This window comes from Gossypium raimondii, chromosome 13 (genome assembly GCF_025698545.1).
Source record: "Gossypium raimondii isolate GPD5lz chromosome 13, ASM2569854v1, whole genome shotgun sequence".
Taxonomy (NCBI): domain Eukaryota; kingdom Viridiplantae; phylum Streptophyta; class Magnoliopsida; order Malvales; family Malvaceae; genus Gossypium; species Gossypium raimondii.
The window spans coordinates 14,970,585-14,991,670 of NC_068577.1; the positions used below are offsets into that span (position 1 = coordinate 14,970,585).

A 21,086-nucleotide genomic window follows, 5' to 3' on the forward strand; every position below is an offset into this window, starting at 1 on the left:
ACTTCGAAACTTTCTCCCTTATCCCCTCCATATGTCGCACCATCATTCTGTGAATCTTGACCTCGTCTCCACTAAGAGTCGCAAACCAAGAACCATAATAACCACCGCTGAAATCATCCTTTCTAGCTGCTCCGGATAAGCAACCCTTCCCCTTCTGCAACCGCTCCACCAACATCGAGGGACCAAAGGGTTATTCCTCCACCTACCGTTAGATCCCAAATTTCTTTGGAACAGATTCGACCATTACTATTTCTCCGTCTGGCAACGGTGCCTCAACCCCAATTCACAGATCTGCTTTATGGTCATAGTGCCCGCACCTGAAACAAACATCTAGTAGAGACTCATACTCCACGTGTTGCAACTGCCCATTAATCCTCACCTTCGACACCAAAGGCTTCCTCAAATTGACACAAATTACAAGCCGTGCAAATCGTCCCCGACGAGTATAACCTGTATGGATGTCAAGTTTCTCGACTGACACAAATTACGAACCTTCTTAGTTGCTCGACTGACACTACTATTCGAACATGAGAAATTAGCACGCACCGTGAACTCCATCGTAGACAACGTTTCTGACATTTTTTACAAAAAAATAAAAAATGCACCATTTATTACTGCAATTAATAGTATATATTAATAATGTTGTTGATTGAGTTGGTGTCACAAGTTAACTCAACATCAACTTAATATTAACGACAATCCGTGACAAACAGTTGTATTCATTTAATATTCTTAATCTGATGTATTTATGAGTTTAAATTTTGTTTTGATCACAATTTAATTTAGTTTTTATATTTTTATTATCGTATATATTTCATGTGTCATTATTAATTATTTTCAAACCATCCATTTTATTTATTGTATGTCAACTCGATATTTAATTTTTAAAAATAAAATTTTAATATTGAATTTTTGTTTCAGTAATTTGATCTCTTTTGACATGCAACAGAAAAATGACAATACCATGGTTGTTATTGAAGTGCATTTAATATTTTTAATATGATATATTTATCTATTTCAATTTTCTTTTACTCACAAGTTAAACTATTTTTATTTTAATTTCGTACCTATTGCAATTGTGTTTTTATCATTATTAATTTCAAACTTTACATTTCATTATTATTGTATGTTATTTTAAACACATATTTATGTTCTAAATTTGTATTTTCCACATGTATGCTCATGTAATAGGATTTCCCATATAGATAATATTGTTGATTGAGTTGATGTCACAAATTAACTTAAACTTAACTCGGATTGATGACAACATCATGATAAACAATTATAGTATATTTAGTAAGAATTATTATTAATTAATTTCAAACCATGTATTTTATTATTTATTAGATATTATTTTTAAACTAACACAGAGTATTCACCAATTCCATAAAATTTCTAATATATAAAATTAATTTCTTGACATTTCAACATTAATCATAAACCAAATCCAAAACCTTAATAATCATTAACTCATACTAGTTAAAAATTAATTAGATGCTGATTTAAGCACTTGCATGGCTTACACTTTGATAACTTTCATTGTTGTAGTTATTATTATCATTTATTTTTACCAAAAGCTTCAGATTCCCTTCCCTTCCTCTCTATTTTACTCTCATATTTAGCACTTAGTTTCATCTTTTGTTAGCCAAAATATCACTAATACAAAGCTGGAGAGGTACATAACATGGCTGCAAATAGGACTTGGGGGTTCTTTTTTATGGTTAAGTTCTTGAGTTTATGTTTGATCTTTAGGCTCACAGGTTCCCAATCACCACCTGCATATTGGAATGCAGCCCATGCAACTTTTTATGGTGACATGAATGGGACTGAAACAATGAGTAAGTTTCAAGCCATTTTTTTATGTATGTATGTATGTATGTATGTATGTATGTATGTATGTATGTTTCTGATTTCTTGAATTGTCTGACAGTGGGAGCTTGCGGTTATGGTGATCTTATAAAACAAGGTTATGGCCTTGAAACAACTGCCTTAAGTACAGCTCTCTTCAATAACGGTCTGACCTGCGGAGCCTGTTTTGAAATCCGGTGCTATGACTCGGTACAATGGTGTCTAAACGACACCATCATTGTAACTGCTACGAACTTTTGCCCTCCGAACTACAGCAAACCTGAAGGAAACTGGTGCAATCCACCATTGCAACACTTTGATCTATCCCAACCGATGTTTCGCAAGATTGCTGTTTATAGAGCTGGCATTGTTCCTGTCCTGTATAGACGTGTTCCTTGTGTAAAATCAGGTGGTGTTAAGTTCAAAATCAACGGAAGCCAGTACTGGATACTGATATTAGTGTACAATGTGGCAGGCGCTGGTGACGTTGTAGACGTTAAGATCAAGGGTTCAAGTACGAGTTGGATTCAAATGTCGCGGAATTGGGGCCAGAATTGGCAAACTTCGACTAATCTTATCGGCCAAAGCTTGTCTTTTCAAGTAACTACGAGTGACGGTAAGATGGTGCAGTCTGATGATGTTGCGCCGGCTGATTGGAAATTCGGTGGTGTTTATGAAGGCAAACAGTTTTAAAGTAAAGCAATTAAAATTGCATGTTCATTAACAAGTGTAATAGAATGAAAAACTATGAAGATTATAATCTAGCCTTCCTAAACACTCCGATTCATCTTTCGGTTTTCTTACATCTTTGACAACAATCAATATGTTCTTTATTAAAGAATAACTACCATACAACTGTTCTAAGTGTTGCAATTTGCAACAGTCTCAGAGACCGACATCTGCAATTCATTTACACCATTCTTAAGCAGACCCTAGGAAGTTCTTGAACCATTTGACAGAGTCCTTGGGGTATCTCTTGAGATTGTCTTTATAGTCGATGAAATATAGACCGAATCTCGAGGAGTACCCGGCTCCCCACTCCCAGTTGTCGAGTAGCGACCACACAAAGTACCCTTTAACATTGCAACCATCTTCCCTGCAATTATTCATCAAAAGTTTGGTATTCATTACACCTCATGACATGATCACAGCATATATATATTTATGCATGTAACGCTAGAACATAGATGGGTGATAAGGGAATGTTATATACTTGATAGCAGCGAGCAGGTTAGTTAAGTAGTCATTGAGGTATTTGATTCTTTTCTCATCCTTGAGAGCATTTTTAATGGATATGAATTGGCTATTCGGGTCATCCATACCTGTAATAACAATAAACCAACAATGAAATGTTTAGATCTTGTTTAAAGGCCATCCAAGAGTGGAACTTTCTATAGCTTAACAGATATGGAAGAACTTTAACCATTTTCTGTAACAATGACCGGAGGGTTTCCGTATTTTTCCTTGACGTAATTCATTAGGCTTCTCATACCACGGGGTACTATGTATAACCATATAGAATTTGCCTGCAATTTGACCAAGAAAAAAACATGGTTAATTAGGCATGAAAGTTGAACAATAAGAACAATGATTGGCAAATACGTCATCCGGTTATCTATCTACTTAGCATGTGCACGATTACACGAACTGGAAAATGGAACAATGGACAGAGATCGGCTTCAGTACCTTGTCTCCTATGGGTTTCCCATGCTTGAAAGCTGCATGCATTTAGAACAAAGGAGCGTCCTCGGTTAGTCACTAGTGTATCAACACAACAAACGATTAATCCTTAAGGATGAACTAGAAACAAGATTACAAAGAAGATGTTTACTTACGTAATGTAAAGGCACCGGAGTCCGAAACAGTGTCATTTAGTATACTACCAATCAGATTAGTTTTGTTTTCTCTTGCATAAAAGGTAGTGTAGTGATTAATGCCAACAAAATCCAAAGATCCCTTAAGAAGACCAGACTCAGCTTTAGTAAACCTCGGCAACCGGCTTCCTACTTGGGTTATCATCGAACTTGGATAATCTCCGAACATCAGTGGGTCCAAAAACCTGCAGAAATAAAGCATTACATCACCCTAGTAAAAGATAACTTGATTGCTATGAGAAGATAGTATGACAGCATATACAATCAGTTCATTTTACGAGTGTAACAAAATCGAACCCCAGTTCTAATTCTATGTGAAAGGATGAAAGAAATTCAAGATGATTGCGGACTTGGAGTTACCAGCCAAGCTGAAAATCTTGAGCTCTTTGAGCTGCTTCAATGTCTTCAGTTGAATTAGTCTCTGGTTCAAACCAAATAACATTAAACGATACCCCAACAGATCCATGTTGCTTTGCCTGCACAGCAGATACTCTTATGTGAACCAAATCTAAAGTCCAAATTTTATCAACTCTGCCTAGTTTCTTTCCGATTTTGACAAAAGTAACCCGATAGTATCCTGAATTTTACCTTGTACTTTTTCCTGTAAATATCCACAGCAGTTGCATGAGAAAGGAGAACATTATGGGCAACTATGTAAGGCTCGGTTCCAGAGTTTCCGGCCTTGCAGAACAGATGAAGAACTATGGAGCAGCGTCCCGGAGCTTGAAGACCTACATCATAACCCTGTACCGTAAATGTATCAGGTTCATTAAAAGTCATCCAGTATTTCACCCTGTCACCAAATAACTTGAAGCATGTCTCAGCATACATCGCAAAGTCCTTTCTGCAAATGAACAAAGTCACAACGATATTCATCGCTACTCCGTAATCATTTAGATAACAATATGACAATGAGAATTGTATTTTACATAATTTGAGGATCGAGCCATCCATTGTATTTGTCCTCCAATGCTTGAGGAAGATCCCAGTGGTAAAGGGTCACATATGGTTGGATTCCTGCATATGAAACATGCATTTCAAATTGTCTCTATATATGATAACGAAATGCAGCCATAGATATCATGCACTGCAGTTCATGTTTAAACAACATTTTGATCTACAGTTGAACCATGTGACGGTAAACCAGAATTCCGAATACCTGCCGCGAGCAAAGCATTAATGAAATTGTTGTAATGATCAACACCGGCCTGGTTTATTTCGCCCGTACCATCTGTTTCAGGCCAAAAATGTTAGAAATATTTCTCACATTTCATTTTATTAAATTGAAGAAATGATGATGGTAAATGATAGTGTCAGCAATGTAGAACTTACTAGGGAATATCCGAGACCAGGCTATTGAAAACCTGTAAGCATCCATCCCCATGTCTTTCATCAGTTGTATATCTTCCTGTTTTCCAGACAAAAAAAAATTAATCTTGTGCCATTCGTGTTTTAGGAACACGGAAAATCATCGGAAAAAGGAGAATCCAATGAAGAAAACGAAGATCGGAATATAATCAGTTACAAAGATCATCACTTACAGGATAACGGTGGTACTGATCCACAGCAACATCCGCATTGCTACCATCAAGTATCTTCCCTGTAACATAACATAAGGTGAAACGCTTAATGATCCTGTATACATAAATACATGCTTGTTTACATACATACGTACGTACACTGCATTGTACAAGAATCATGGCATGGCAAATTACACTAAGAAAAGACATTACCAAAAGTATGCGAGAATGTGTCCCAAATAGTTGGTCCCCTTCCATCCTCCTTCACTGCTCCTTCATACTGGAAAAAATAATATTTTCAACACTGGGTTAAGACATTTCATACGCACAACAGAAGAACCTTGATTTGGATGACAAACTGTCGTGTTGAGACATAAATTAATTTAGAACAGCAAATACTTGGTCGTTTTGTCTTCACTTTTCCTGGAAAATTCTCCTATTTGGTTTGTCATTTTCCATTGAAGTTTATAATTACAAAAGAAAAATCATGATTTGCTGCTATTATTATTTTTTTCCTTTTCATATAAGCAAAGAATTTACTCAAAGTCAAAATCATGACTTTTGAAGTGACACATGAATTTGCCACCTCCACGTATTTAATTTCTTTTTCCCTTCTTATTATTTGAGATTCCACTTTTAGGGAAAAAGTGCAATTTTAGATTATATTATTTAAATCAGATATGAATATTTTCCAGATATGTCTACACTTAATTTTCTTCATATATTTAAAATACATATATAGTTTCATATCTATTTCAAATATGTACAAAATATAAAAAGAAAGAGTCAGAAACAAATAATTTTGACCAACTGTGCAAAAAACATTATTTTAATTTATTATTTTTGTTGGCGTGATATTGGTATAGAATGTTATTATAATTTTATTGTTAAATAAAATTTATGCTGTTTTAATAATTTATATATATATTTTAAATAAATGATATAAAGTGTGAGGGTGAAGTCATTATGCCAATATACTTCCATTATAAAATTTTAAAATGTCTTTTCTACGCCATTCTTTTTGGGTTTGCACTACAGTTAATTATAATTTCTAAAGAAGACAAGAGAGAGAGAGATTGAGGAAATTTAAATTAAATAAAAGGAAAAAATGAATGGCTAGAATCCAAAATTAAATAAAGTAGACCAAAAGCTCTCTATTAGATTAGATTGAAATGGGAAATTTAAACTCTCTAAGTTAATTTTATCCTTCTAATTATATATTAATATTATTACAAATTCAGTGTAATATTTATTCCAAAAAAAGACAGTTAAGTAATAATATTATAAACATAGAAGGCTGGTAAATGAAAAAATTGTAATTCTGATCTCTGTTAAATCCTTTTACTCTCATCCTTCAACTTAGTATTCACGAGTAACCATTATCAACCTCACAAACCTTTTTCCATTTAATATATAAATAAAATACTAATAAAAACATCGAATCTTCATCAAAGTTGAATATTCAAGTTTCATCATTTTCAATTCCTTATTATCGAAGGCTGTGATTTATTCCAAAAAAATAATATACAAAAGAAAAGAAATTGAAAGACTGAAACTTTCATGGATAGTTTACTGGAAAAAAACCAACCTGGAAAGCAGAAGAGGCAGTCCCAAAAATGAAGCCCTTTGGAAAACTGGCTTTGCTAATATTCTGAGAAAACCCAGCCTGGATTCCCAAAGCTAGTAACAATGTAATAATGGGTAAAGCAATGCCCTTTAGCACCATGCCTTTAATTCAACTATTACAGAAAATTGATATGGGAGAGAGAGAGAGAGATGGAGAAAGATTTGGGTTTGGGTTAATGATTATTTATAAAGGAAAGACAAGTGATAAAAGGAAATGTGAAGAGAAAATAAGGAAAGGGGTTGTTAAGAAATGGAATAATTAAGATGATGGTAATGGTAATGGTGGTGGTGGTGGTGGGCGGGACGCAGCTAATGAGCCAAAGTTCAAAGTCTTAAAGTTCACACGTTATTTGTTGCAATGGGGTTAGTGGGCAAGTTCTTTTGGAGGGTTATACTCTCGTTTCTTTTTTTGCAGTTTTTGCTTTAGTTTTGGTTTTGTCTATAAATACGTGCAATTGGGTGCTTGTTTGGTTATGCATGTCCCCCCACTTTTCATTTTAATGATTTTACATCTTTTTCGCTAGATATGCCTGGAACCTTATCTTTAAATTTAAAAAAAAAAAAAAAAAAAAACCCCAAAAACACCTATCTCTTTTATTCACATTTGGATTATGGATAATATTTAGTAGAATTTAAACACTTTATGAGAAATATTGAGTTGATGATAAGTGTATATAAAGTATAATAAATATATATACAAAAAATGAAACACATAACAAATTTATAATATTATTTTGGAGTTTAACTACACCCTCACTATACCAAATACTTATCTTTTGGATCATACATCAACTTAGTTAAGAAATAAGTTAAAAGCATTCGTTTACGACTAATTTATATACATGCATTTTTTTTAATTATGAGTTTAGGTCCTTTTTTTTTATGTATATATATTTATGAGAATAGGTCAGTAAAAACATGCCCTATAAGATGTGTTTTCTGGCAACGGTAACATCCCCAAATGCTCACAATTCTAACGACTACATCCCCCAACAACCATATTTTTTCCTTATATAAATCTTTCTAAACTTCATTCTTTTCCATTCAAATCTATTCTTTCAAATCTCAATTCTCTCAATAATTTCGTTCTAAATCTTTCTCTCAATCATATTCTCTTCGATTTTATTTTATTCCTTTTTAATTTGTAAAATGACAAATCAACTTATTCGTTTGGATAACAAGCACATCTCCGACGTTCATTTACAAATGGTAAGAAAATATTATTAAATTATTATGTTGTTAACATTATTAATTTTATATTTTTTTATGTTTATATACTCAGGTCAAAGATCAGGTTTTGGAGACATACACAATTTAAATGTGAGTGCACTGGTTGACATTCATGGGAACTTGCGAGATGTGAGATTCTTGTATGTGTGACCGCCTCGACCGCCATTGGTGGGCGAGAATCAGCATTAAAACAACAATCAAATCCAAATAATTACATGCGGTGTTTGCAAGTATGACAGGTTAGTTGTAATATAATTTGTACAACGGGGTACAAGAGTACTCTAAGGATCGAACCCACAAGAATCAATAATTGAGCGAATTCTAACTACAAACATGAAAATAAAGAATTTAAACAACTACTCACTAGATAACATAGTACGACAGGCCATGAAAATGAGAGTATTTAAATTAATTAACTAGCTAATTAACAAAAGGACTAAATCGTAAAACATGCAAAGTGACAACAGACCATATGCATGTTCCCCACTATTAATTTTAATGATTTCACATATTTTTTTTGCTAGATATGTCTGGAACCTTATCGTTAAATAAAAAAAATCTAAAAGATGCTTAGTTAACATGTTTTTGACATCATTTCAACCCAAAAAAACTTGTCTTTGTACTTCAAAAAGGAAAAAAAAAACATGTCTTTGACTTTTCTATTCGATTTATATTTGACATTTGGATTATGGATAATATTTGGTAGAATTTAAAATTTCACCAGAAACATCGAATTGATGATAAGTGTATATAAAATATAGTAAAAATATTTTTAAGAAAAGAAATATAAAAAAATGAAACACGTGATAAATTTATAACATTATTTTTAGAGTTTAAGTACATCGTCACTGTACCAAATACTCGCATTTTAGATCAAATATCAATTTAGTTAAAAAATAAAAATTATTATATTTATAAAATAAGTTAAAGTATTATCTGGATATTTTTATCATATCAAAGCATTCATTTAGGACTAATTTATATATATGTCCTTTTTTTTCATTTATTAGTTCATACTTTTTTTTATATTTATGAGAATAGGTCAATGAAAACATGTCCTATTGGATGCGTTTTGATGCAACAGTAACATTCCCCCCACCACCCAATGGTCACAATTCCAATGGCTACATTCCCCAACAACCATATTTTTTCCTATATAAGCTCCTCTAAACTTCATTCTTTTCCATTCAAATCTATTCTCTCAATTTTTAATTCTCTCAATAATTTCGTTCTAAATTTTTCTCTGAATCCTATTCTCTTTGATTTTATTTTATTTTATTCTTTTTAATTTGTAAAATGGTTGTTAGCTCTAGTTTTACAAGCATTTTGATATAAAAAAGTATATTAAAAATCCCCTACTTAAATTTGAAAAAATTGTTAATAAGTCCTTCAAATTATTTGCAAAGTGTTGGACAAAATAAACTTCTAAAAAAGCCTTGAATTAACTTCATTTTTAACGAGTTTTTGAAGTTTGAAGGACTTCTTCCGATACTTAGGTGGACAAGTATCGGTAAAACTCAAGATGAAAAGACCTTGAAAAAGCTACAGAATTCTATCGGTAGAACTGGGAGTTCTATTGATACAACTTGGAATTCTATCGGTAGAATGTACTCCAGTAAGCAAGGTAATTTTGGCCTGGTACTTCTATCGATACCCTGGTCCGATCTACCGGTACAACCAAAGTGCTACTGATACCTTTAGGACTTCTACCGAAACAAGTGAAGTTAGTAGCCAAAGTTCAGCATCCCCTACACTTTTATTGATACTTTGATGGATTCTACCGATACCAAATGAAACCCTCAGTGCTATACCGATACAAGAGGACTTATATCGATAGAACGAGCCTAACAGCCATATTTTGGAAAGACTTCTACCGATACAAGTTTCCTTCTACCGATACAACGAAGCTGCAAACTGCATTTAATGCTGACTTTTATAGCTGCAACGACTCCATTTTGTTTATAATGGCTACAAACGTCCACAAGGTTGTTAGAGGACTTAAATATAAGGTCAAGGCTCCCCCATTGAAGTTAACAAAGACAAGAAACAAGTGCATAATTTCCAAGAACTCAATTTTCCAACCTTTCTCAATCTTTTACAAAATATTTCTTGTACACACTTGTAGGTTAAGTTTTCTATCATTCTTTCAAGTGTTGTAACTTTGTGTGAGAGTGCTTAATTATTGATTATCTACCTTTTAGAGGTATCATCTTATTCATCATTAATTTTCTCTCATTTGTGAAGTGTTACTTAAGGTTTTGGGTAAAAAAACCTTAAGGGAAAGTGGTTTTATCTTACCATTGAAAAGTTAGAGATTTGTAAGGTTAAATATTATCCTTAAAGGTTCAAATCTAGTGGATTTGGGAAATCCTTAGTTGAGGAAAGCTAAGGTAGTGGATGTAGACAGTTGAGGCCGAACCACTATAAATACTTGAGTCGTTTTGTTTTTTCCCTTTCTCGAAAACATTTAAATACACCAATTTACCCCTCTTTATAACACCCCTAACCCAAATCCGTTGCCGGAACAGGGCTATGGAGCATTACCCGAGTTTGCAAATCAAACAAATAGAAAATGCAAACATTTCATATCATATTGCATTCAAGTCAAAAACCAATTAAAATCATACATATTGTCCCTTATATGAGCCCTCGAGGCCCAAATTAAGCATTAGAAACAAATTGGAACTATATCGGAAATTTAAAATTTTTTTAAGAAAAGATCAAAATTTTTCAAAGCTGCAGGGGACACATGTCCGTGTGGCTAGGTCGTGTGAGAATTCGAAATAGGGACACATGGTCGTGTCCCAGCCCGTGTCCAAAATTATGAACTCTCTAACTTGGGTCACACGGCCAAACCACACGCCCATGTGCCAGGCCATGCGAATATATTGACTTGTACTCTTTAAAAGATATAGGGGACACATGGCTGTATGTCACACACGGCCGAGGCACACGCCCGTGTCTCTGTCCATGTGGATGAAAATAGACTATTTTATAAGCCATTTTTCTCACCCAACAAGGCATGTACCTATAGTTATCATCATACATACAAACAAGCCATATTATGGCATCCAAAACAAATAAAAGATCAAGTCTTAAATATATAACATCTTAACATACAACCAATATTCCTTTAGGCACCTCAGATGACATATTATAACATGTGTGTTAATGTATTCAATATATTCATATGTACAACTAACGTATATGCATAATTGTACCCAAGGTTTACCAAGCTAATTTGCATTATTTCAAAACCAAGTCGCTACCTAGCAAAACATACCATATGATGCCAAAATGTATTTTAAATACTAATATATTTAAATATATTTATACCATATATATTAATGTCTCGATTCTGATCAATTCATCACATCCCAAAACACATGTATATAAATGCACTTTTAACTAACATTTTACCTTTTAACATACAATCATAAACCAAATCACACATCAATCATATAAGGCAAATATGCACCAAACCAAAATGTGCCAACATACAAGCTAAATAAGTGACTAATTTTAACAAAACACACATAGGCCAACATTAACCAAAATACCTATACATGCCATTATAGCCAAAATTAAAACATCCGAAAGTACTGATAGAACCGATGGATAGTGTGATACATCTCCGACAAGCTTCCAACCCGATCGAGCTTCCGATAATTTGAAAAGTAAAGGAAAATAACTACATAAGTAATGAATGCTTAGTAAGTTCATATAAACTTTAATCATATCAATTCATTTTTAAATGCGTTTTGATGCAACAGTAACATTCCCCCCCGCCACCCAACGGTTACAATTCCAATGGCTACATTCCCCAACAACCATATTTTTTCCTATATAAGCTCCTCTAAACTTCATTCATTTCCATTCAAATCTATTCTCTCAATTTTCAATTCTCTCAATAATTTCGTTCTAAATTTTTCTCTGAATCCTATTCTCTTTGATTTTATTTTATTTTATTCTTTTTAATTTGTAAAATGGTTGTTAGCTCTAGTTTTACAAGCATTTTGATATAAAAAGAATATTAAAATCCCTACTTAAATTTGAAAAATTGTTAATAAGTCCTTCAAATTATTTTCAAAGTGTTGGACAAAATAAACTTCTAAAAAGCCTTGAATTAACTTCATTTTTAACGAGTTTTGAAGTTTGAAGGATCGCTTCCGATACTTAGGTGGACAAGTATCGGTAAAACTCAAGATGAAAAGACCTTGAAAAAGCTACGAATTCTATCAGAGAACTGGATTTCTATTGATACAACTTGGAATTCTATCGGTAGAATGTACTCCAAGAAGCAAGGTAATTTTGGCTCGGTACTTCTATCGATACTCGTCCGATCTCTGGGTACAACCAAAGTGCTCTCGATACCTTTAGGACTTCTACCAAACAAGTGAAGTTAGTAGCCAAAGTTCAAGATCCCTACACTTTTATTGATACTTTGATGGATTCTACCGATACCAAATGAAACCCTCAGTGCTATACGGATACAAGAGGACTTATATCGATAGAACGAGCCTAACAGCCATATTTTGGAAAGACTTCTACCGATACAAGTTTCCTTCTACCGATACAACGAAGCTGCAAACTGCATTTAATGCTGACTTTTATAGCTGCAACGACTCCATTTTGTTTATAATGGCTACAAACGTCCACAAGGTTGTTAGAGGACTTAAATATAAGGTCAAGGCTCCCCCATTGAAGTTAACAAAGACAAGAAACAAGTGCACAATTTCCAAGAACTCAATTTTCCAACCTTTCTCAATCTTTTACAAAATATTTCTTGTACACACTTGTAGGTTAAGTTTTCTATCATTCTTTCAAGTGTTGTAACTTTGTGTGAGAGTGCTTAATTATTGATTATCTACCTTTTAGAGGTATCATCTTATTCATCATTATTTTTCTCTCATTTGTGAAGTGTTACTTAAGGTTTTGGGTAAAAAACCTTAAGGGAAAGTGGTTTTATCTTACCATTGAAAAGTTAGAGATTTGTAAGGTTAAATATTATCCTTAAAGGTTCAAATCTAGTGGATTTGGGAAATCCTTAGTTGAGGAAAGCTAAGGTAGTGGATGTAGACAATTGAGGCCGAACCACTATAAATACTTGAGTCGTTTTGTTTTTTCCCTTTCTCGAAAACATTTAAATACACCAATTCACCCCTCTTTATAACACCCCTAACCCAAAACCGTTGCCGGAACAGGGCTACGGAGCATTACCCGAGTTTGCAAATCAAACAAATAGAAAATGCAAACATTTCATATCATATTGCATTCAAGTCAAAAACCAATTAAAATCATACATATTGTCCCTTATATGAGCCCTCGAGGCCCAAATTAAGCATTAGAAACAAATTGGAACTATATCGGAAATTTAAAATTTTTTTAAGAAAAGATCAAAATTTTTCAAAGCTGCAGGGGACACATGTCCGTGTGGCTAGGTTGTGTGAGAATTCGAAATAGGGACACATGGTCGTGTCCCAGCCCGTGTCCAAAATTATGAACTCTCTAACTTGGGTCACACGTCCAAACCACACGCCCGTGTGCCAGGCCATGCGAATATACTGACTTGTACTCTTTAAAAGATATAGGGGACACCTGGCGGTGTGTCACACACGGCCGAGGTACACGCCCGTGTCTCTGTCCATGTGGATGAAAATAGACTATTTTATAAGCCATTTTTCTCACCCAACAAGGCATGTACCTATAGTTATCATCATACATACAAACAAGCCATATTATGGCATCCAAAACAAATAAAAGATCAAGTCTTAAATATATAACATCTTAACATACAACCAATATTCCTTTAGGCACCTCAGATGACATATTATAACATGTGTGTTAATGTATTCAATATATTCATATGTACAACTAACGTATATGCATAATTGTACCCAAGGTTTACCAAGCTAATTTGCATTATTTCAAAACCAAGTCGCTTACCTAGCAAAACATACCATATGATGCCAAAATGTATTTTAAATACTAATATATTTAAATATATTTATACCATATATATTAATGTACTGATTCCTGATCAATTCATCACATCCCAAAACACATGTATATAAATGCACTTTTAACTAACATTTTACCTTTTAACATACAATCATAAACCAAATCACACATCAATCATATAAGGCAAATATGCACCAAACCAAAATGTGCCAACATACAAGCTAAATAAGTGACTAATTTTAACAAAACACACATAGGCCAACATTAACCAAAATACCTATACATGCCATTATAGCCAAAATTAAAACATCCGAAAGTACTGATAGAACCGATGGATAGTGTGATATTTTTCCGACAAGCTTCCAACCCGATCGAGCTTCCGATAATTTGGAAAGTAAAGGAAAATAACTACATAAGTAATGAATGCTTAGTAAGTTCATATAAACTTTAATCATATCAATTCATTTCAAATATGAAATTTATACATATCAAGAATAATCCATTATCGACACCACAATACTCGTGAAGTTATATTCAATAACTCACAAGGTGAATAAATTCATAGCATCACTTGTACATATTATCCCTAACATAGTAGGATTTTAAACAACCTTTAACTCTTCCAAATTTCTTTCTTTTCATTTGCATTTCTTTACTTTCTACACTAATTCCATATGCGTAACATATTAATCATAAACATATCATTCAATCATAGCCACAAGCTAATGCATTTAAACATAGCCTTTTTCGAATTAATCATATAATAAGTCATTTCATAAGAAACTACATAACATTAAACTTACCACTCTTTCATGAACACAAGCATATTTTAATTTGAGCACTTACCATTTCAATGCATCTTATAATTAAACATATTACCATTCAACCAATAACTTGGCACTTGTCTAAGCATCAAACAACAACACTTGTTAGCGTACTTGAACATATTTCATATAATTTCAACATCGATAACCTTACTATCTCAACATGTTACACTTGAGGTTATTACTTGTCTCAACTTACATAATTTACATGTATCAACATATTAATATATTGATATATATATATATACATATTATAATACATATCATTCTCTTGTCGTTTCTTCATATACATATATCATTCAAGACAACTCCTGATATTTTACCTTTCGAAGAACGACTTATGGATTTGAGTACATCGTTAATAGAAGCTCGAAAGCTGAACAGAAGCTCATGAGAGCTAAATAGATACCCATAAGGGTTGAACAGAAGCTCGTAAAAGCTGAACGAAAACCCATATGAGTTAAACAGAAGCTCATAAGAGCTGAACAAAAACTCATAAGAGTTAAACAGAAGCTAAAAGAGCTAAACGAAAACTCATATGAGTTAAATAGAAGCTCATAAAAGCTAAACGGAAAGTAAAACATGAGAGTTCGCAACAAATGATGAACCTCAGTTTACTTGGGTAATATTCCGTCATTTTCTTCCAATGTCGTCAATTCATCAAATCATGAATGTACTCAAATCTCACGTTCAATCCAAACTGAACATTAATTTCAATAATAATTTTTCCAACAATAATTCATTTTCAACAACAGAACATATATATATTACCAATCACCAATTAATATTTACTTTAATCAAAATTATACAGAATACAGTTCATACGAACTTACCTAGCTAAATTGCAGCAATACTAAAGTTCAAGGGCATTTTGGTAATTTTTCATTTTTCTTGATTTTCCACCCAATCTCGATCTAAATTAACAATTTCATTCAATATATTAATTTATACGATAAAACCATTCATTTCATGCAATTTATTCATTTTTGATATTTTTATAAATTTGCCCTTAAAGTTGAACTTTTATTCAATTTAGTACCTGAACTCAAAACATGCAAATTAACCATTTTTAACACAAATCCAAGCTATCCAAATGTTCATGGCATTTAATATAGTCCATTTTTACAATAATTTCACAACAAACCCTTGTGCTTTTACTATTTCAACAATTTAGTCCTTAATTGAAAAATTCATAAAAATTACTTAACAAAATACTTTTAAATATCAACCAATATATCAAATTCATCATTTAATATCTAAAATCATATTGATTCATCAACGGCAACATTCAAAATCTTTAACAGTTTCAAAATCGAAGTTACGTGTTAGCTAGACCTAGTTGTAATGATCTCAAAAACATAAAAATTATTGAAAACAGGGCTAAATCTGTAACAAAAATGTGAAAACCAGCTTAAAGCTCTCCCTCCATGTCGGTTTAAGCAGAAGGTAGAAGATGAATTGCATAGAAACATTAAAATTCAATTTGTTTGTTTTAATTTCAAACAATTTACCATTTTGTCATTAAATCCTTTTATTTTATTATTTTCGATGCTTATGCCGCCTCATCATTTTATTTTTGGTATATTTACATCTTAAGTCCTTCCTCTTTTCTTAATCAAGCCATTTAATCTCTTAAATATTATAATTAGCAAGTTTTGTACCTTTTTCAATTTAGTCTTTTTAATTAATTAACTATCGAAACGTTAAAATTTTTCAACGAAAATTTAATACCACCTTATTGACATTTTGTAAATATTTATAAAAATATTTACGGCTCAGTTTATAGAAACGAGGTCCCGATCCTCATTTTCTAAAACCACTTGAACTAGGGTTTTATCACTCAAATCTAATAATTCATTATAAGATATAAATTATTAATTCAAAAATATTTTTAAAACCATATTTGACTCGTAAATATTAAATAATAAAATTTACAAGCTTTCTCGCTAGATTTGGTGGTCTCGAACCATTATTTTCGACACCACTGAAAAATAGGCTGTTACACTCTTAGTGTATTTCGATCTTAACAATTGGTATCAGAGCTAGAATTCTAGAGATAATTTTACCACTAAGAGAGAAGATCTTCAAGATATCTAGATGGAAGCCATAAGTTAAGAAATTTGCTTTATGGCATTGGAGCAAAATTCCACCATATTAGGAGAAGGGCATTCCACCATGAGGCCTCATTTATTCAATGGCACCAACTACTTATATTGGAGAACAAGAATTTACCCCTCTCTTGGTGTATTTCAATCTTAAAAATTGGTATCGAAACTAGAACTCTAAAGACGATTTTACCACCAAGAGAGAAGATCCTCAAGATATCAAAATGGAAGCTATAATTCAAGAAATTTACTTCATGGCATTGGAGCAAAATTCCACCATATTAGGAGAAGGGCATTCCACCATGAGGCCTCCTTTATTCAATGGCATCAACTACTCATATTAGAGAATAAGAATAAAGTTATTCATCCAAGCTAACGACTATAAAGTTTGAAGGATAATTACTAATAGGCCATCCCTTCCAATAAAGAGGGTCGAAAATGTTTTTGTCCCAAAGGAAGAGAATGAATGAGATGATAATGATATCAAGAAGGTGCAATTAAATGCAAAAGCTATGCACACTATATTTTGTGCTCTTGGTCCAAATGAGTATAATAGAGTCTTCTTGTGTAATAATGCAAAAGAAATATGATGCAAGCTTGAAGTCACCCATGAAGGGACAAGTAGAGTTAAGGATTCCAAGATAAGCCTTCTCACCATTGATTATAAGTTGTTTAAGGCAAAACTAGAAGAAGGAATCAATGAGATGTCCAATCGCTTCGCCCACATCATCAATGGTCTCAAAGCCCTTGGGAAGATCTATCCCAACAAGGAGATGGTGAAGAAGATGTTGAATAGTCTCCCAACATCTTGGGAAGCTAAAGTGACGACAATAGAAGAATCAAAGAATCTCAATTCACTCTTCCTTGATGAGCTCATCGGTTCTTTATTAACATATAAAATAAAGATCAACCACAATGTATAAAAAAATCAAAAAATCTCCAAAGAAAGTGAGAGTTGCCTTCAAATTAACAACTTGTGAGAAGGATAAAGACTCTAGTAATAATGATAATGAGGAAGAGGTGACAATGTTTGCAAAGAAATTCAAAAAATTAATGAAGTTAAACAAAGCCAAAAGATTCCCAAGAAGAGACATCATCAATGATGAACCAAACAAGAAGGAAATGGACCAAATCGTTTGCTATGAGTGCAAAAAGTCAGGTCACATTAAATTTGATTGCCCATAATTGAAGAAAAAAGGGGCATTAAAACAAAAGAAAGAAAGCCATGATGGCAACTTGGAGCGATAACAATTCATCCGATATTGATGAGGACAATGAAGTTGTCAACCTATGCCTTCTAGCTGTTGAAGAACCAAAAATAATCCTAAGTTCTAGTGAATTAAATGAATATACATTTGAAGAATTAGAAGATGCCTTTGACGAATTAGGTATAGATTTTGAGACTATGAACTCCAAATATAAGAAAATGATTTCAAAATTAAAAGAGGAAAATAAGTGTCTAATCATAGCTAAAGAGGAAATAGAAAAAAATTAATGATATGCAAGCTTAAATTGATGATTTGATTTTAAAGAATAAGAACTTGCATAATTCCTTTTTTATGTTTCATATAGGGCAACAAAAACTAAATAATATGCTTGAATATCAAATAGCCTTCTTTGCAATAGTGGCTTAGGTTTTGTAAATTTACAAAGAGAAAGAAAATTTAAATATTTCTTTGAAAAGCCAAGCTATATTTATGATGCCTCACTCTCATGCACATATTGTCATAAAAAGGGGTATGATAGAAAAGTATGTTCTTTAAAGAAGCTCACATCTAGAAGCAAACTCACTAAGAGTGTGTGGATTCCACAAGAATTAAACACATCTCAAAATGAGGCTACTTTAAAGAATTGGATTCTTGAGGGGATAAAAATTGTTAAGACTAATGCTAACAAACCCAAGAAAGTTTGGGTACCAAAATCCAAAGTTTAACTTTATGTTTGTAGGAGGAAAGAGCATTACTTCAAGGTAAGCAACTCCAAGAAGAACTCATGGTACCTTGATAGTGGATGCTTTAGACACATGACCATTGACAAAATCCATTTCATGGAACTAATTCAAAAAAATGGAGGAGATGTCACATTTGGTGATAACTCCAAGGGACTTATTGAAGGCATTGGTTCTATAGGTATAAATTCTTCCACTCTCATTAAAAATGTGCTTTAAGTCAATGGTCTTAAGCATAATCTCCTTAGCATTAGTCAAATTTGTGACAAGGGGTTCAAAGCAATATTTGAGTCTAATGGGTGCAAAGTTCTAGATATTGTAAATAATAGGTATTCCTTTTATAGGACATACGGTAGCTAATATTTTTATGGTGAATCTTGATGACATATCTTCCTCTAATTTTTGCTTTATGACTCATAATAAAAATTCATGTTGGCTATGGCATAAAAGATTAGGACATGCAAGCATGAGTATTATTTCAAAGCTTATTAAAAATAAACTTGTTGCTGGCATGCCTAACTTTCCTATTGACTTTGATAAAGTATGTGATGCATGTGCTAAAGGTAAACATTGGAAAACATTTTTTAAATCTAAAAATATTGTTTCTACATCTAGAATAGTCTAACTTATTCATATTGACCTTTCTGGACCCACTAGAACTATGAGCTTAGGAGGTAAACAATATGGATTTGTTATTGTTTATGACTATTCTAGATATACAAGGATTTTTTTTTTCAAAAGATGAAGATTTAGAAAAATTTATTACTTTTTGTAAAATGATTCAAAACCAAGTGAGATATTCAATTTCAAATATAAGAAGTGGTCATGGAAAAGAATTTGAAAACTTTGGCTTTGATAATTTTTGCAATGAACATGGTATTAGTCACAATTTTTCGGCACCTAGAACCCCTCAACAAAATGGAGTTGTTGAGAGGAAAAATAGGACCTTAGAGGAAATGGCTAAAACCATGTTATGTGAAAATAATTTTCCAAGATATTTTTGGTCGAAAGCTATAAACACTTCTTGATATATTATAAATAGAGCTATGGTTAGGCCTATTTTGAAGAAAAAACTCCTTAGGAATTTTTTAAAGGAAGAAAACCTAACATAAGTAACTTTCATCCTTTTGGTTGCAAATGTTTTGTTTGAATAATGGAAAAGAAAATTTAGGAAAATTTGATGCCAAAAGTGATGAAGGTATTTTTTTTGGATATTCCACAAATTCTAAAGCTTATAGAATTTTTAACAAGAGAACCCTTATTGTAGAAGAATCTATACATGTTATTTTTGATGAATCTAACTCTCATTCTAGAAAGGAATCTATTGATTTTGATGATGTAAAAATATATCAAGTTAACCAAAATCAAGCATCACATGAAGATCAAAGCGTAAGTTAGTTGGTTCAATAACTCAAAATTGATGAACTCTAAGAACCAACTCACGTTGAAAGAGAATCTAGTCACCCAAGAGAGCTTTCATATGTTAAGGATGGACACATCATTGGTGATCCATCTAAAGTGGTAATAACTAGATCTTCAATTAGAAATACTTGTAATCATGTTGTTTTCATTTCTTGCATAGAACCTAAAAACATTGATGACGCTTTAAGTGATGAGTTTTAGATAATGGATATGCAAAAGAAAATTAAATCAATTTGAAAGAAATCAAGTATGGAATTTAGTTGATAGACCTAGTGATCATCCAACTATAAGAACTAAATGGGTTTTTAGAAATAAACTTGATGAAAATGGTAACATTGTTAGAAACAATGCTAGATTAGGTACAAAAGGATATAGCCAAGAGTAAGGTATAGACTATGATGAAACTTATGCATCAGCAGCTAGGTTAGAAGCCATTAGGATGTTATTAGGTTTTGCATGTTCAAACAATTTCAAACTTTTTCAAATGGATGTCAAAAGTGCAATTTTAAATAGTTTCATAAATGAAGAAATTTATGTTGAAGAACCTCCTAGTTTTGAAAATCCAAATTTTCAAAATCATGTTTTCAAATTGTCCAAAGCTCTATATGGTTTGAAGCAAGCTTTTAAAGCTTGGTATGAAAGGCTTTCCAAATTTTTAATTGAAAATGGTTTTAGAAGAGGCAAAGTAGACACCACCTTGTTCATAAAAACTAAAGACAAAGACATTT

At 32.5% G+C, this 21,086-nt stretch overlaps 2 protein-coding genes across 2 annotated transcripts; one reads left to right on the top strand and one right to left on the bottom strand.

Annotated features, from left to right (window-relative positions):
• Positions 1–1,684: 1,684 nt before the first annotated feature.
• LOC105783839 (expansin-A8) lies at positions 1,685–2,541 on the top strand. The gene is made up of 2 exons (XM_012609515.2): positions 1,685–1,838; positions 1,931–2,541. Exons 1-2 carry the CDS (start codon positions 1,685–1,687, stop codon positions 2,539–2,541), a joined length of 765 nt encoding a protein of 254 aa, XP_012464969.1.
• LOC105783838 (beta-glucosidase 40) lies at positions 2,536–7,270 on the bottom strand. The gene is made up of 13 exons (XM_012609514.2): positions 6,831–7,270; positions 5,456–5,522; positions 5,264–5,322; positions 5,055–5,130; positions 4,882–4,953; positions 4,652–4,739; positions 4,311–4,566; positions 4,083–4,198; positions 3,684–3,907; positions 3,535–3,566; positions 3,272–3,374; positions 3,062–3,170; positions 2,536–2,944 (listed from the first exon to the last, which is right to left on the bottom strand). The coding sequence occupies exons 1-13, from the start codon at positions 6,966–6,968 to the stop codon at positions 2,770–2,772; spliced, it is 1,515 nt and encodes a 504-aa protein (XP_012464968.1). The 5' UTR covers positions 6,969–7,270; the 3' UTR covers positions 2,536–2,769.
• Between the last annotated feature and the right edge of the window lie 13,816 nt (positions 7,271–21,086).

Excerpts from the sequence above, each read along its gene's own strand:
- LOC105783839 (XM_012609515.2), top strand. The coding sequence starts at position 1,685 with ATGGCTGCAAATAGGACTTGGGGGTTCTTTTTTATGGTTAAGTTCTTG. Across the intron at positions 1,839-1,930 it reads GAATGGGACTGAAACAATGA|TGGGAGCTTGCGGTTATGGT; the intron begins GTAAGTTTCAAG and ends ATTGTCTGACAG.
- LOC105783838 (XM_012609514.2), bottom strand. The coding sequence starts at position 6,968 with ATGGTGCTAAAGGGCATTGCTTTACCCATTATTACATTGTTACTAGCT. Across the intron at positions 5,323-5,455 it reads CACATTCTCGCATACTTTTG|GGAAGATACTTGATGGTAGC; the intron begins GTAATGTCTTTT and ends GTTATGTTACAG. Across the intron at positions 4,954-5,054 it reads CTGGTCTCGGATATTCCCTA|ATGGTACGGGCGAAATAAAC; the intron begins GTAAGTTCTACA and ends GGCCTGAAACAG.